Genomic DNA, 15,005 nt, shown 5'->3' with positions numbered 1-15,005 from the left:
CAACTGCAGGGGGTGATGCTCATCTCTGTTAGGAAGCCAAGAGAGCCAGCGTTGTCAAAGATGACAAAATCAAAAAAATTGGCATGCAATTTAACAAGCTCTGTTACAAGAGAATACTCAGTCTCTTAAATAAAAGTTTACAAGAATTTGCCCATGATGTTTTAGTAGTCGGCTTGCCCACAGTAACATTATTTTGTGGCACATCAGTAGTCTGAAAATGTGAGGTATAAGAATCAGCTCTTTAATAGTTTTAAAGAAGATACTGTACAAGATTGCCTGAGGGAGATTCTTCTCAGCCATGTGCCCCTCTTTCCTTATGTAGCTATAAATTTTCAATTCTTTTTAAAATATTTATTAAGATAGTGAATTGTATTTAATCTATTTATTATTTTTCTCTTCTTCAGGGACCAAGCAAGATGGGGTACAGAAACCTTGGGGGTGTGTGTGTGTGGAGGAAACATTAAACTGTTAAAAACTATCTTCCTTGCCCCTCAGATAAACTAAGCTGTTTATAGAGTTTTAAAGGTTAAACTCAACATCTTGGGTTGAGCTTGGGAAAAAGTTGGCAAAGTGCAGATATTTCATTTTTCTGATCAAAACACTCTTTACAGGTTTGCAGTCCAGCTGCCACATTTTGTGCTAATTAAAGCTTTCAGGTTCTTTTTAGGGAGCCCTGGTGGTGCAGTGGTTAAATGCTGGTAGTTCAGCCACAAGGTTGTGAGTTCAATCCAGGACTCCAAGATTGACTTAGCCTTACATACTTTTATAGGTTGGTAAAATGAGCACCCAGCTTGTTGAGGGCAATTGGCTTACATGTTGTAAACCACTTAAAGAGTGCTGAATTCACTGATAAGCGGTATAGAAATGTACATGCTCTTGCTACTCATATACAATGTATTATAATAATCTGTAATGTAACCAAATTGTGAATAACTGATGAGATGAGACTGATTCAGAAACAGCTGCAACTAACACAGGGACCACAGCTGTGCAGATACACACTTTGTCATCTCAGAATCCAAGTACAGTAGGGGATCCAGGAGTACTCACAGACTATGAGCCTGACCTTTTAAGGGGAGTGCAACCCTATTGAGAACAGACTAATTACTTTTTTTACTCTGTTAGATCATAGAATCATAGAATCGTAGAGTTGGAAGAGACCATAATTTTCATTATGTCTTCCTATAAACAAGTGAGTATTAGATTCTGTGCCAGCATTAGTGCACAAAAGCACTAATGTGAACTAAATTCCTGTTTCTTGCTTAGATTCTTAGAGCAGCACTAAGGTCTGAGAGTAGTATGCAAGAGCTTTGTTCTCCATTTAGTTGATCTGATTTAATTGATAGATACTACAACTGCTTTTTTGTTTGTCTTAGGCTCACTGTTGTTGAAAGTACAGTAGTTGCTTGGGTTTTTGTTCTCACTGATAGTATGTACCCTTGCCCAGTGCTGAGACGAAGCTATTGCACAATTCTCTCTCTGTCTTCTGTTCTCCTTGATCCCTACCATTTCCCCCATGCAAGGCTTTGACATGAGGCCCTATGACATGTCGATCCTTTCTTAATTAAATATAGATGGAATTCTTCACTGTATCACTACGTCTATGAAATAAAGTAATAGTTTTTTTAAAAAAAATGTTTCCCTTGCACTTTAAATAAGTGATGTGTTAAGTAAGTGTACTGAGCCATATAATTTTTGCAATTTTAAAAAATATTTAGACTGATCAGAAGAAAGAATCTCTTCCTGTACAAGATGAGTCTGATCTTGAAAAGAAGAGGCGGGAAGCTGAAGCATTGCTTCAAAGCATGGGTTTAACACCGGATGCTCCTATGGGTAAGAATTATACAGAAAATGTATTGTGTGAATGTCCTTTCTACTACTAAATGTGGCATTAATATTAGCATGAAAGTTGAATGATTCACTCATGCATGTATCTGTTGCTTGTTCATTATTACAATATTTTATCTCAGATCTTGAATGTACTATAGAGGGAAGCAATAGAGATGAGTACTATATCAATTTGGTTGATCTCCTATTATTACAGTATTCCATGATTCAGAGTTTTAAGACTGTTCCTGTAGAAAACATACCCCTTAAACTATCTTAGATATTAAAATGACATGAAGGCATCCACAGTTGGATTTGTTTAATGCATTATCATAAATTAATAAAACTGACAGATAAATGTTTCGAAATAGCTGTATGGATCCAGAATGCTTTCTTTCCATGTGTGGAAGTTACTGATATCCAGCAGAGGTTCCTACTAGAGCAAGGAAGAGTGACTTTCACAGCTCCTTCCTGTAAGTTTCCCATATTGCCCTCCAGCGTAGCTTTTAAAGACCTATAGGGGAAAGGAGAATAGAATCAATATAATCTGTTCCCTGCTTTCCTCTAGTAAAATTATCCTGTGGATTCTGCTCACATGAACTCTGACTCTTGGCCTCTACTACCTACTGAATGCTTTTCATGTATTCAGATAGAGCATCTGGTGGTTTAATAAGTAGAACAAAGGAGTATCTTTGGAGATTATCCTGTTAGCTTCGCTGCCGGGATAGACCCGGGGATGTATATTAAGGCATTTCTTACCAGATTGCTGTTCCTCATAGTGTTTATTGCCTGGTAAAGCAGGATGAAGGGATTGAGCCAAGAGATGCTACTTATTCACACTGCACAATTATAGAAGTTTGATACCTCTTTTAATTACTGTGGCTACATCTTGTGGAAATCTGAAATATGTAGTATGTAAAGATACTTAGGATCCCCTAGTGCACTTCTATAAACTACACCATTGGAGCTCTCTGGCATAGAATTCTAAGTACAAAGCCTAGGATTCCATAAAAAGGAGCCTTGAGAATTAAAGTAGCATCAAAGTGGTAGAACTGTGTAATGTGGTTATACTATTAATTAGGTATACTTAACTGAGTAGCTGATACAGGATCTCAGCCGTTATTTTATTTGAATCAGCTAAAAATGCAATTGCAGTTGAAACTCCCAACTTTCCAAATGCTTTCCAAATGATTAAAAAACTCTATATCCAAACTATCTCTTACCTTCTCATTTTAATTTGAAGCTACGTTCCTAAAAGCTAAGTTTTTAATAGGACAAAAGCTAAAATATTTAATAGTTTCTCGAAATCCTTGTAGGTATATAACATGAGTGAGAACACAGCCACAAGGGGGCATTGCAACATTGCAAGAAACTACTTACTGGCCTACATACTTATGCCAGATTTTTTTGTTCTTCTCTGTTACACTACAGTGCAGCTTGTTACTAGTTTAGAAACTGATCCTTTTTAATGCAGTATTATAACTGATGCAATCTGCTATTCTTTATTTTTACTTTAAAAGGTGTTAGCTTTCTAAACATCAAAACTTTGAGGACAACCTTTGTGTAATTGCCAAGATGACAGTTTTGGAAAGAAAGGACGTAATAAAATTTGTTAATCATACCTTCCTCCAGACATTAATACTAGTGCCTATTTAGTGTAGGAGCAATCCTTGAGCAAAAGTACAAGTTCAGGATGTATTAAAAGATACTCATAAAGGGTGCATTTATTGACTTGAAGAAAAAATATTTGAAAGAAATTAACTTCAGATCTAGTCTGATAGACAGTGAGGCTATGGGTGAGCCGTCTTGAGTTCCTGTACCAGGAGAATGGCGGGATACAAATAATAATAATAACAACAACAACAATATGGGTATTCTCTGATGTTCTAGTTAGTCATCCATGGGATTTTCAGGTTAGAGAGATTCTATAAAAATGCTGGCTCCAATTGAAAGAGCCATTTTATGTATGCACATTCTTTTGTCTTTCTGCTGGGATGCCTCTTTCCTGCCTGCCTCACCTCACAATAGTAGCTTTTCGTGCTTTGTTAGAAATTGTTCCTGAAATCCCTCAGTTCTGTGATCGGTTTCCTACAGGTCTAGGGGACTGCTTTCAGGATTATCTGAGCCTCTGCATGAACACAAGCAATTATTATGTTTAGAATTTAGCTTCATAGCTGTGCCATTCGGTGTATCATTACTCAAAAGTAAAGATTTATTCAGTGAGGCTTATTCCTGTTTAGAAAAATTGTGTTTAAGACTGCAGCATAAATCTAACAGCAAAACTACTTGAATATCTTCAGTGAAATATTATGATCATATTACATGTTGTTCTCTGATCATGTGGTCTATGTACATGGCAAGAGCTTCACTGAGCACACTTCTCCCATGTATTTGAATGTCCTGATTAATTTCAGCACCAATCTGTGGTCATATAGAATTGTTGCTGATACTGAAATGAATAAATGTGTCTGGACATGTGCAGGGGCTTAGTGTGTACATAGAGCTTTTATGACCAGAGCCATGTTCAGGTGAAAGTTAAATTCACAGCAGAATGGTTGATATTGTATTTGTATATTACTGGTTAGAAATTCTTTACCTGAATGTAATGTATGTAACTTAACTTTTAAAAAACAATATTTACTTTAATGCATACTAATTAGTCTTTGATAAATCTAATGCTAATCTTATTAATAAAATGTTAACTCACCTAAACCAGAATTAATTCAGCTTTATTTTGATAGCAGAATTCTAAATTAGTTTATGGAGAAGATAGGTCATACCACTTCAAGCCACATTACATTTCTGACCACATGATTTGTAATGAAAATAATTCAGGTTGGAAGCTTGCACTCTAGTGTGTGGGCTGAATAGTGAGATGCTTTTCACTTAGGGAAGTATTAAAACTTATTCCCTGAAATAGTTCATTCTGAATTCTCCCATGTCATTCTGTTGTATGTTGAAGTCCACTGCACTGCAATGAAGAAGATCTAAATGTTATTTATTTATTTATGTCCTGCCTTTTTCCTTATGGAGGAAGTCCCAGGGCAGCCTTCATTTGTATTTAGCATTGCAGCTTCACGATTTCCCCGCTTTAAGAAGAGAAAGAAACAATGTGGGCCTAAATCCCTATTAGAATAAACCTGTTGAATCAGTTTCTGAAAGGTAAATCAACACTTACATCAATATCATTGATTTAGTGGGTTTACTCTAGCTGAGACTGGCATTTGGATTTAGGCCATCATTTCCTCCAATTAGGAGAAACACCTGCAATATTTGAAGGTGGTTTTTTACCATTTTATATTTAAACAACCAATAGATGGCAGTAGGCATCAGTTAAAATCACAACAAAGAACTTAATTAACCATAAATTAAGCGTTACTTTTTAAAATTATTAAGTAATAAATTGAGTCAGTATCCAACATTGCTTCTCAATGCCCTTTTTTCAGATTATCTCAAAACATGTGAAATAAGAGCGTATGAAAAAAAAATCTGTTTTACCAATTCCTATAAAGTATGATGTTTGTAGGGTGGAAACAATGTTTGTCCTGAAATATATTTCTTCATCTCTTTTTGAAAATATTACTCATAATTATATATTACATATCAGATTAGAATTCTTTCCCTTCCTTTTTAATACAAACAATAGAGCTGATGTTATTGGTTACATTTTATTTTGGCATAATGTTTAGTGCTAGATTGGATCCAGAATGTCTCATCCTCAAGCAGAAGGTCTATCCACAGAAATGACTGAGATCTCACTGGTGGGTGGTGAGAGTGTATTTTTACTGATTCCTCCTTTCACCCATTCCACCATCCACTCTTTTATGTGTGGTGGAGGGGGTCTCCCAGATCGCTGGAGACGCTTTTCCAGAACAGCTTGTAATGGAAAGGGAATTCACCACTTCCCTTCTCCTGCTTGAGTGGGACTATTCCATGTTAAAAAGTTCTCTTTATGAAAACTCTGGGTCCAATCCAACAATTTCTTTAAAAATTAGAATAAAAAAACATTATTTCAGGAGTGTTTCACTATGAAAAACACTATTTCCTATAAAAACAAATCAGTGTAAAGACATTAGGAGATGATATATTTTTAATTAGAAAAGTGAGTTAATCCTACATGCTTGAGTAAAGAAAGACACAAACAGACATTTGGCTTAGATGCTGCCACTTTTCCCCCATTCAATTTTAATAAAGATCTTGTTATAAAATGTTAAAGATAATCCTGCCTCAAAGGAGAAGCTGTTAAAAAAAGTTACAGTTAATAAAATGAGGTGTGGCTTATCAGTGTAAATGTGTTTTTAGGAAATACGATAGAGTTTTCATGGGGTGCAGTTGCTTATAACTTGTCATCGCCCCTCAGCAATAACTGCAGCTGTGAAATACAACCAAAATCATATTAATTGATTTGGATCCAGAATTGCCTTTAAGCAAATGGGCTCCTGTTGAAGGAAGTGGTTAGTGGATGGAAGTGATTTTCTCTTTGTCCTTTAGATCCCATAGCCTCTTAGATCTCTTGCTATTCTCTGAACCAGCTTTTCAGGAAGCAAATGGGACTGTGATGGGAGGCAGAATCACCTCCCATCTCTTTCTTCTCATGAGCAGGCTTTCGCTCATGGGAACTCTGAATTCAGTCCATTATTCATCTTAATTACTTGTTTTAATTTCTAAGAAAACAGTATGTTTGCATAGTATTAAGAAATCCTAGTGAAATCTTCATTTCCTCAGCATTTTATATAAATTATACTTTTTAATGTAACCCCAAAATGCATTAAATGCTAAACACTGCATGAACCTCCAGCATGATATGTTAACATTGTCTTTTCCCCTTTTTTTCTATTGTTCATTTTCATCCATTTTATTTTTGTTTTGTTTACCATCACTTTTTAATGCTTCCATGTTAAATTAATTTGGAAACATCCTAAGCTGTGCAACCTCTACGACTAGTAACAGCGGATACCTGTCTGTTTCACTATTTAGTCCCCCCTCCTATGTCTCCATCTTCGAAATCTGTGAGCACACCAAGCGAAGCTGGAAGCCAGGATTCTGGTGATGGTGCTGTTGGTTCTAGGTATGACTTACTAAATATTTCAATAGTAATTATTTTGTGGTGTTAAGCATGCAGTACAGTCTTAAACTATACTGAAAGTATCACGTCTTAAATGGCATAATTTTATGAAACATTATGGGTAATCCCAGCATGTCAAAGGACCCAGTTGAGACTTTCTCTTTGCCTTTTTAATAGGTTGTGGTTAGTATGGGGTATTATTTTATTTTCCCCATCTAGACTTCTCCATTCCATGATTCCAGCCAAGAATTTACTTTGTACCCGATTAAACTCCTAGCTGAAGCAATGGGCTATTGAGGGAGGTTTGGATGGGAAAATGGGAAATGTTTGAATATCCAATTCAAAGTAATAAGTGATGTCCATAGACAAGTGGAAGGGAAAGGTCAGGTATATTCTGACATAGGTTGACGATGTACCCACTTATTGATGGTTGTCCAGTATTGCATCATGAATTGAAGTTCACTTGAATGCTGCATTCTTTTTGACTATGATAATCTTCATAACTGAAAGAAAAATAATTAACCCACAGCCATCAAATTTCATATATTTTATGTGCATTATATCTTAAAATATCATTGTACTTGCTTCTGCATCAGGGAAGGATAAAGTGTAAACTGTGGGCCACATGCAACCCTCAGCACACCTTACCAGCCTCTACAAAATTGTCCAATAAAGAACTCTGTCATATTAAGGAATGGTTCTAAACTATGTTGAATCCTGTGCTGGGAGAAAGGTGGGCAATAAATAAATACGGTACCCTAAAAACTTAATGCTGATTCATAGGATGGCTTTCTTGTCTCTAGCCATGGAAATGGAACTGAAACGGAACTGAACTGAACTAAACTGCTTAGGCTTAGGTCCAGACTATTTGAGAGACCACATCTCCCCATATGAACTTGCTAGAGTGCTAAGACTTTCAGGAGAAGGCCACCATCGAAGGCTTGCTTGGTGAGGATACGAGGAGAACCTTCTCGGTGAGGGTATGGGAGAGAGCCTGCTCTAATCCTCTGGATCTTTCTCCCATGGGAAGCTAGGCTGGCCCCCTCCATACTTTCTTTTTGTCGGCAAGCAAAAATGTTTTTATTTAGGCAGGCGTTTTAATATATAAACATGACAGCGTGGTTTTTATATTGCAACCTTTCTGAGAGAAAGGCAACATAGAAAGTAAACAAACAAATAAAACTGAAATGTAATGATCACCGCTAGATTTCTTAATCACTCCACCCTGTGGTCCACCAGTAAGAGAAAGTTATGTCAATCTGTAGGATTCATACAGTCTTAATTAGTCTTAATTTAACATGGACATGTGGTTGGGTACAGTCATATGCAGATCATCAGATAAAGGACCCTCTTGGTATGGCAGTTGACAAGACTGTAGGCTTTACTTGGGCCGTGTAAAACTATTGTCTTTGTTTTCAAGTCCGTTGTTTGTGTGACTGAAATCCACAGAGTGGAATAGAGTTCTCCTTTATATTGGAAAATAAGAAAAAGGTACTATTTTTGTTAAGCATATAAAAGAGGGAACGTACACCAGTGCTAGATATTTACACTGAATGCTTGAGTTTGAGAACCAAGCCACAGAAGCATCAGTCTCTTATGTGTTGGCAGGATAGTATGAGAAGTTCTGGATCATGTGAACAGAACCCATCCTCTGTCCCCTTTTGCATAGTCTGGTAATTCTCATATTATACCGTGATGATGATAGAAGGAGCAGGATGTTGCTATGGGTGAATTTGTGAATGAATGGCCAGCAGTCATAGCGGTGGGTATCACTGGATAACACTGTAAGCTGTAGAATATGTTTTTGGTTTCTCTGATTTTAAATACACACACACACACACACACACACACACACACACACAGAGATATAGTCATCCTTGCTATTGTGGGAGATTTGTTCGAGTCCCCTCTGCAGATAGTAAAAAATGCAGGGCTCTAAGTCCCATTCTTTTCAATGGAAATGTGTGCATGTCTGTAGCCACGTGCATATGTACCCATTGAAAAAGCTGGGACTTGCTGTCTGCAGAAGATCAGATTCATGGATGGCAAGTTCACAGTTGGCATTTTTGTGCTGTATAACTTCATTTGATACAGCTTTGAACAAATAGCTTGTAGAATGGTTATGTTACTAATGTTTTTTATCTTTGCTCAGTTTTATTGAGCAGTGCCCAAGATCTGGTTAGAAATGTGTTGGCTACTGAAGCTCTTAAGAGGAATGACTATTATTTTACCACATTCAGAATGCTTATTCATTCCGTGAATAAATGGTTGCCCAGATACAGTACCACAGTCCCTCTTCTGAAACTAATGGAGACTTTCATAATTATGAGGGAGTCAGGTGAAAGGAGGTTGAGGAAGACCCTAAACAGATGGGCTGAAAAAACCACAGTGGGGCCACTTGAATGTTGTTTGTACCGGGGCTGTGGAGAACACACATGCCCGGCCCCAGTCCAGGCCACTGCCATAGTCCTGAATTGAGCCACTGAAAAGGAGCGGACTTTTCCGCTCTTTTTTGACCCGGTTCTTTTCTGAAGATGCCACATCACCACAGTTTCCCGCCACATTCAGGGCATGCATCATCTAAATACTACGCCCCAAATGTGGCGGGAAACTGCGTCATTTAGCCTATCTGTTTTGTGCTGAAGAGAGTGACGAAAGTCAGCTCTTTTCAGAGAGCTTGGAGGTTACTGTATATACCCATTTGTAAGTCAAAAAAATTTAAGCCCAAAAATTGACCCCAAAATTGCAGCTTGACTTATTAACGGGTCAGTATGGTAATGTGGTAGCAGCTCTTTCAGATTTCCTCAGGCAGTCAGGAGAGCAGTTTCTTTCACTTTTGAGTCAAGCAGAAAGAGTCCTGGGTGACTGATTGATATTGCTGTTTATTTAAGAGTCCCTCTCCTGCCAGCATACCTCACTATCTGGGAAGTGAAGGCTGAAACACTGAAGCAAAAAGGCTCAATTGCTGTACACATACATACACACAATGGAGGAGCCTCCAAATTTTACCCTCAACCTGTCTACGGGTCATGGCAAAATGCATAATTTTGATTCCAAAACCTGCCCTCGACTTATACATTAAGTCGATTTATAGCCAAGTATATATGGTATTTAAAACCAAAGGTGAAATGTAAGCAAAAATCAGGGATGCTGTAGCTAAATATAATGGGCTGCCCGCATAGTTAAATAAGTTTTAAGGAAGCTATAGAAGGCAGGGAGCGTTCCCTTTTAAAAGTGGATCTCTTTCCTAGCTAACCAAAATTAAATAGCAGAAAATTTTGGCCTAAAACTTGCACTTAGATAAGCAAATAAGGAATTTAACAAACATGTTGATTAAGCCATAAAAACCCAATGATACACTTATTTAAATAAATAGATCCAAATGTCAACTGGGAAACAGAAACCAGGAAATAAAAACCAGGAAACACATTGGCAAAATATTTGGCCTTTTAGATAGCAAGGCAGTATGAAAGAAGAACAAACTATTGCCTGCCGTTATCTCTGTTTGTTTGTCTATTTTGAATTAAATTTGGATTTGAGCTGAGAGGACAGGGCAATGTGTGCACCCAGCTCCCCTTAGCAGGATTTTCTCCTTAGCACTTCTTCATGCGTAACTAAAGGAAAGAAGGATGATATTCTTCCTTCCTACCTATTCAGCTTTGCTTGAATGAACATAGCATGTGTTTGTGTTTGTGTGCATACTCAGTCTGTGCATCTGACGTGCGTTAGCCTGATTCTGGGTCACTAAGTGCTTTAAAGGTTATATCAAGAACCACCTTCTCCCAGCTGAACCTGCCTGAGTCTTTCAGAATGGCCATAGAGGTCCTGCTTTTCATCCATTGACATTGTGACTGGCAGGTACAAGGAAGATGGCATTTTGGTCACACAAAGTAGGGAACGGCCTCTGTGGAAAGATCCATTGGGCTCCTTTTGTCCTGGTTTTAGAAATATTTTGAAAACCTTTTTCTCTGGACAGTGATGAGGATCAGTCCATACTTGTTGGATTATTGTCTGTATTACCCAGAAACAAAGGTAGCAGTCACATGTAGACAGCCTGTTATATTTAGTACTGCTTTTTTGTTTTTGTTTGTAGATTTCATATTACTACTTTGTTTTGAATGTTATTAGTTAGCAGTTGTTTGCTTTTTATGCATTGTTTTATTGCCATCTATGGTAAAGAAAAGGATACAAATTAAAATTTATTATTATTATTATTATTATTATTATTATTATTATTATTAACCTTTATTTATGAAGCGCTGTAAATTTACACAGCGCTGTACATACAATCTTTTTAGTTAGACGGTTCCCTGCCCTTGGGCTTACAATCTAGTAATAATAGTTAGAATAATGAATGTGAATAGCAAAATGTAGATCAGTTGCCTCTAATCATGTGAAGCAAGTTGAAATACTGGTAATATCAGCAGACTGTCCCATTTAAGCAGGATATGTTCCTGCTCATTTCCGTGCACATAAGGTAATAACTACATAGGATTGTGTCAGTTTTTTTAAATCTTGCAAACTTGATAGTAAGTACCAAAAAGCAGTTGATCATTTCAATATCTGTTGTATATGTGTGTTTAAATTGACCTTCTTCCACCATCACCTCCCACACTTTGAGTAGAACATAAAGAGTAGAATATATAAAATGTTACAGGTTACTGCTAATCTTTTGTTTTGTCATGTTGCACTGTATCTTAACCATTAGAAATCTTTTGTTATTTTAAGATCACATAATTTTGTAAGTGCAGTTACTAGGAAGTACTGAATTGTAACCATTCCCGGAGGAGTAGTCTTGCTATTCTCCCAATCACCCCCCCCCCCAAGATATTAAGTTTCAAATTCAGCAGCACTTACTTCTGAGTAACTGAGAATCAGGCTGTCTGCCTCGCTATTTCCTATGACATTGACTGTCTTGAGTTGACTTTAAATTAAATGACATAGGCCCAAGGCACTGCTTAACCCATAATTATAGCAGTGTCACATCTTGGAAACACTAGCAGCAGTATATCCCAGTGGAAAAGCACTTTTTTTGTACCCAAAGGTTTATGTGTTGACTCATTTCCTTTACCAATATGACAATTTCCTGAACATATGTAATGCTTGGGGCAAGATTACAATATGTTGGCAAACTAGATCACATGACACGGCTTAATCTGTATATTTAATTTACCAGTGTGTAAAACTCTTCTCTGTTCTGTTTGGTCTATGCCATAAATCTTCAATTTTATTTTCCCTTCAAAATAACTGGATGCATCTCTAAATACTGGGGCTGTCACCTAATTAAAGAAATCGGTTAATCATACAACTTTTAATTGATTAAATCTGCTTGCGTATGCACATGTGTTGTATCAGACCCCATCTTAGAAGAGACATTCCCTCCTGTGTAGGAGAGAGTGTGTTGTTTTCTAAGGTGATGTCTGACATGTGCAGGCTTAGTAAGTATATCCATTAAAATTAAATTTATTTTTAAAAATCTTTTGGTCCATTTTACGAGGGTAGTACTTTTAGCCAATTAAAATATTTTAATAAATTGATTTCAGTGATTGATCGACTAATTATAACAGCCCTACTAATTGCTCTGAATTGTGTGTTTGCATTTTAACTGGTATATTTATTGCATGTCTTGTTGTAGCTTTGAATGTCCACCCAGTTTTTACTAACTAATCTGTCAGGCATTGTTTTATTTCTGAAGCTGTAATTTGACTGTAGCTTAAAATAGCTTTAACATTTCATAGAATGTACTTGCTTCACTAATCTCTGGCCCTTTTTTGCTACTGCTGCATGGTTCTTCAAACTGTATCAGGACGCTGCATTGGGATACTGATCCATCAGTTCTACAGCTCCACTCTGATTCTGATATGGGGTACAGCAGTGAATTTTTTTTATCTTCCATTTTTGTATATCCATTGTTGTTATGTTTTTGTAACACAAAGAAGTTTTCTTCCTGAAGCATAATAATATTTACATGGACAGCAATTTCAGCTGTAATTATCTACATGAGTGTGTAGTGTAGTGTGATACAGTGGTACCTCGGGATACGAAATACCCAGGTTACGAAATTTTCGGGATACGAAAAAATCCCATAGGGAATTATTGTTTCGGGTTACGAATGTTTTTTCGGGTTACGAAAAAACTTTTGGTGCTTTTTTCGGCTTTTTCGCACGGAATCGCGGCTTTTCCCCATTAGCGCCTATGGCAATTCGGCTTACGAAGGCTTTTCGGGTTACGAAAGCGGCCGCGGAACGAATTACTTTCGTAACCCGAGGCACCACTGTATCTACATTAAGTGATATTGATGCATTGATCAGCAGCTTCCACAGTGAGCCCTGGCACTATGTGTTAAATCAAAAGAGTAATCTCTTTGTGGAGAGCTGATAACGTGACTGAACAACAATTGTGAGCTCATACCTGGCACATCACATATCCAGAGGGCTACCTCATGTTCAGCATCTTAATGCATCTAATTTTCTAAAATGTCTAGTTTATCAACTTATTAAATGCTTTTTCTCACATTTTAAAAAGTAACTTTTTAAATTTTTGACATTCATGGATTATCTAAAGCCATTAATAAAGTTTGTAATAGGAGGATAATACTAGCCTACCTCAAAAGATTGTTGAGATAACTTATGGAATGATGTGAGCACTCAGGAAAGATCCCACAAGAAACATGGAGGAGAAATAGTGTGTGATGGATTTGCCCTGAATTCACTTTTTTGTAAATTTCAAACACAGTGTGGTGAAAATCTCTTATTATATCCATGCATTTACTGGGGAAGACTATTATTACACACATATGTAGATCAAATAGTACTTGGAATCTCTCCAATCTCAATTGAACAATTTGTTGCATTGTTATTTTCTTAATTTCAGTTTATTTCAATGTAGTAACTCAAATTCTTGCAAGTCAGATTTCAGTCGTGTTGTGATTATCAGAAGTAAAACATTTTTTTAGTGGGTTGAATCAAGATGTTGCTGTGTAAAGTCGAAGACTTTCATGGCCAGCTTCCATAGTTTTTTGTGGGTTTTTCGGGCTATGTGGCCATGTTCCATCAGATGCCAGCCACGGATGCTGGCAAAACGTCAGAAAGAAACTCTGCTAGAACATGGCCACATAGCCTGAAAAACCCACAAAAAACCAAGATGTTGCTCTTTTTCTGTAGGCAGAGGGAATGGATATCCCATGGAGGCTTCTTACTGGAGGAAGAGGGCAAAGTAGTCATTTTTCACTGCTTCTTCCTCCCCTTGTAGCATTTGGTGCCAACTCACACATTATTGTGGAACACCACCTAAACCTTCCAGATCAAATGTATGGGAATATCAGAGACCGCAAGGAGGGAGAACTCTGATTATGGAAGAAATAGTGTTTCTTCCAATGGAAAAAAAGGATGGCTTTGGTTTCTTAAAAGCTAAAACATGCAATATTCACCAGTGTATAGTTGGCATAGAGTAAAATGATGAAGCATCTATTTCTCATAAAATTATTTGGCATAGAGTAAATAATTAGTGATTGAATTTAAACACAATGTTTATAACTTTTTCCCTTTTTTTAGACGTGGACCCATTAAACTTGCAATGTCCAAAATTACACAGGTTGACTTTCCTCCTCGAGAAATGGTCACATACACAAAGGAGACTCAAACACCAGTTATGACTCAGCCGAAGGAAGGTGAATATAAATTTTGTTCCTACTATTCCTTTGTTTTATAAACCCTTCATGAAAAGGGTCTCTTGTTTTTTCTGAAAATAGAGATAAGCAAATGTTTGCAAGATAAAAAATAACTTTTTTTGCAGATGACTTTGAGTTTTATTACAATGCTGACTTATTTTTTTAGGTTGTTTGTATGTCAAGAATTTTAAGAGCATTCCTAACTTTGTAAAGTAAAAGTACCTTTCCTTCTAGAATAAGACTAGGTAGAGTTTCTTTAACATAAGATAAACTAGAGAACATTGGCTCTAGAAAAGAAGCTTATGTATGGTGCTGTTGAGAACCATGCACAGTAACTGCAGGTTTTTTTTGACAAGTTTGTGTTAAATCATCTTTGCTAACCTGTCAATCAGATCACATGTGAAAATGAGCTGTGGCTTTCTTTTTAGCGGGTACAGGTACTTC

The 15,005-nt window shown here is 36.9% G+C and overlaps 1 protein-coding gene across 4 annotated transcripts in view; it reads left to right on the top strand.

Annotated features, from left to right (window-relative positions):
• The window catches only part of DYNC1I2 (dynein cytoplasmic 1 intermediate chain 2), a 48,865-nt gene that overhangs the window by 10,944 nt on the left and 22,916 nt on the right, over positions 1–15,005 (top strand). The window contains exons 3-6 of one of the 4 annotated variants that reach the window (XM_042469865.1): positions 1,719–1,833; positions 6,751–6,895; positions 12,699–12,758; positions 14,446–14,561. In XM_042469865.1, the coding sequence (XP_042325799.1) occupies positions 1,719–1,833; positions 6,751–6,895; positions 12,699–12,758; positions 14,446–14,561 (436 nt within the window). The remainder of the gene's footprint in view (positions 1–1,718; positions 1,834–6,750; positions 6,896–12,698; positions 12,759–14,445; positions 14,562–15,005) is intronic. The other 3 variants (XM_042469874.1, XM_042469890.1, XM_042469883.1) reach the window with 3 other exon arrangements.

The sequence above is a fragment of the Sceloporus undulatus genome, chromosome 1 (genome assembly GCF_019175285.1).
Source record: "Sceloporus undulatus isolate JIND9_A2432 ecotype Alabama chromosome 1, SceUnd_v1.1, whole genome shotgun sequence".
NCBI classification, from domain to species: domain Eukaryota; kingdom Metazoa; phylum Chordata; class Lepidosauria; order Squamata; family Phrynosomatidae; genus Sceloporus; species Sceloporus undulatus.
Note: the sequence above shows the minus strand (reverse complement) of the source record. Positions and strands in the feature narration are given on the sequence as shown.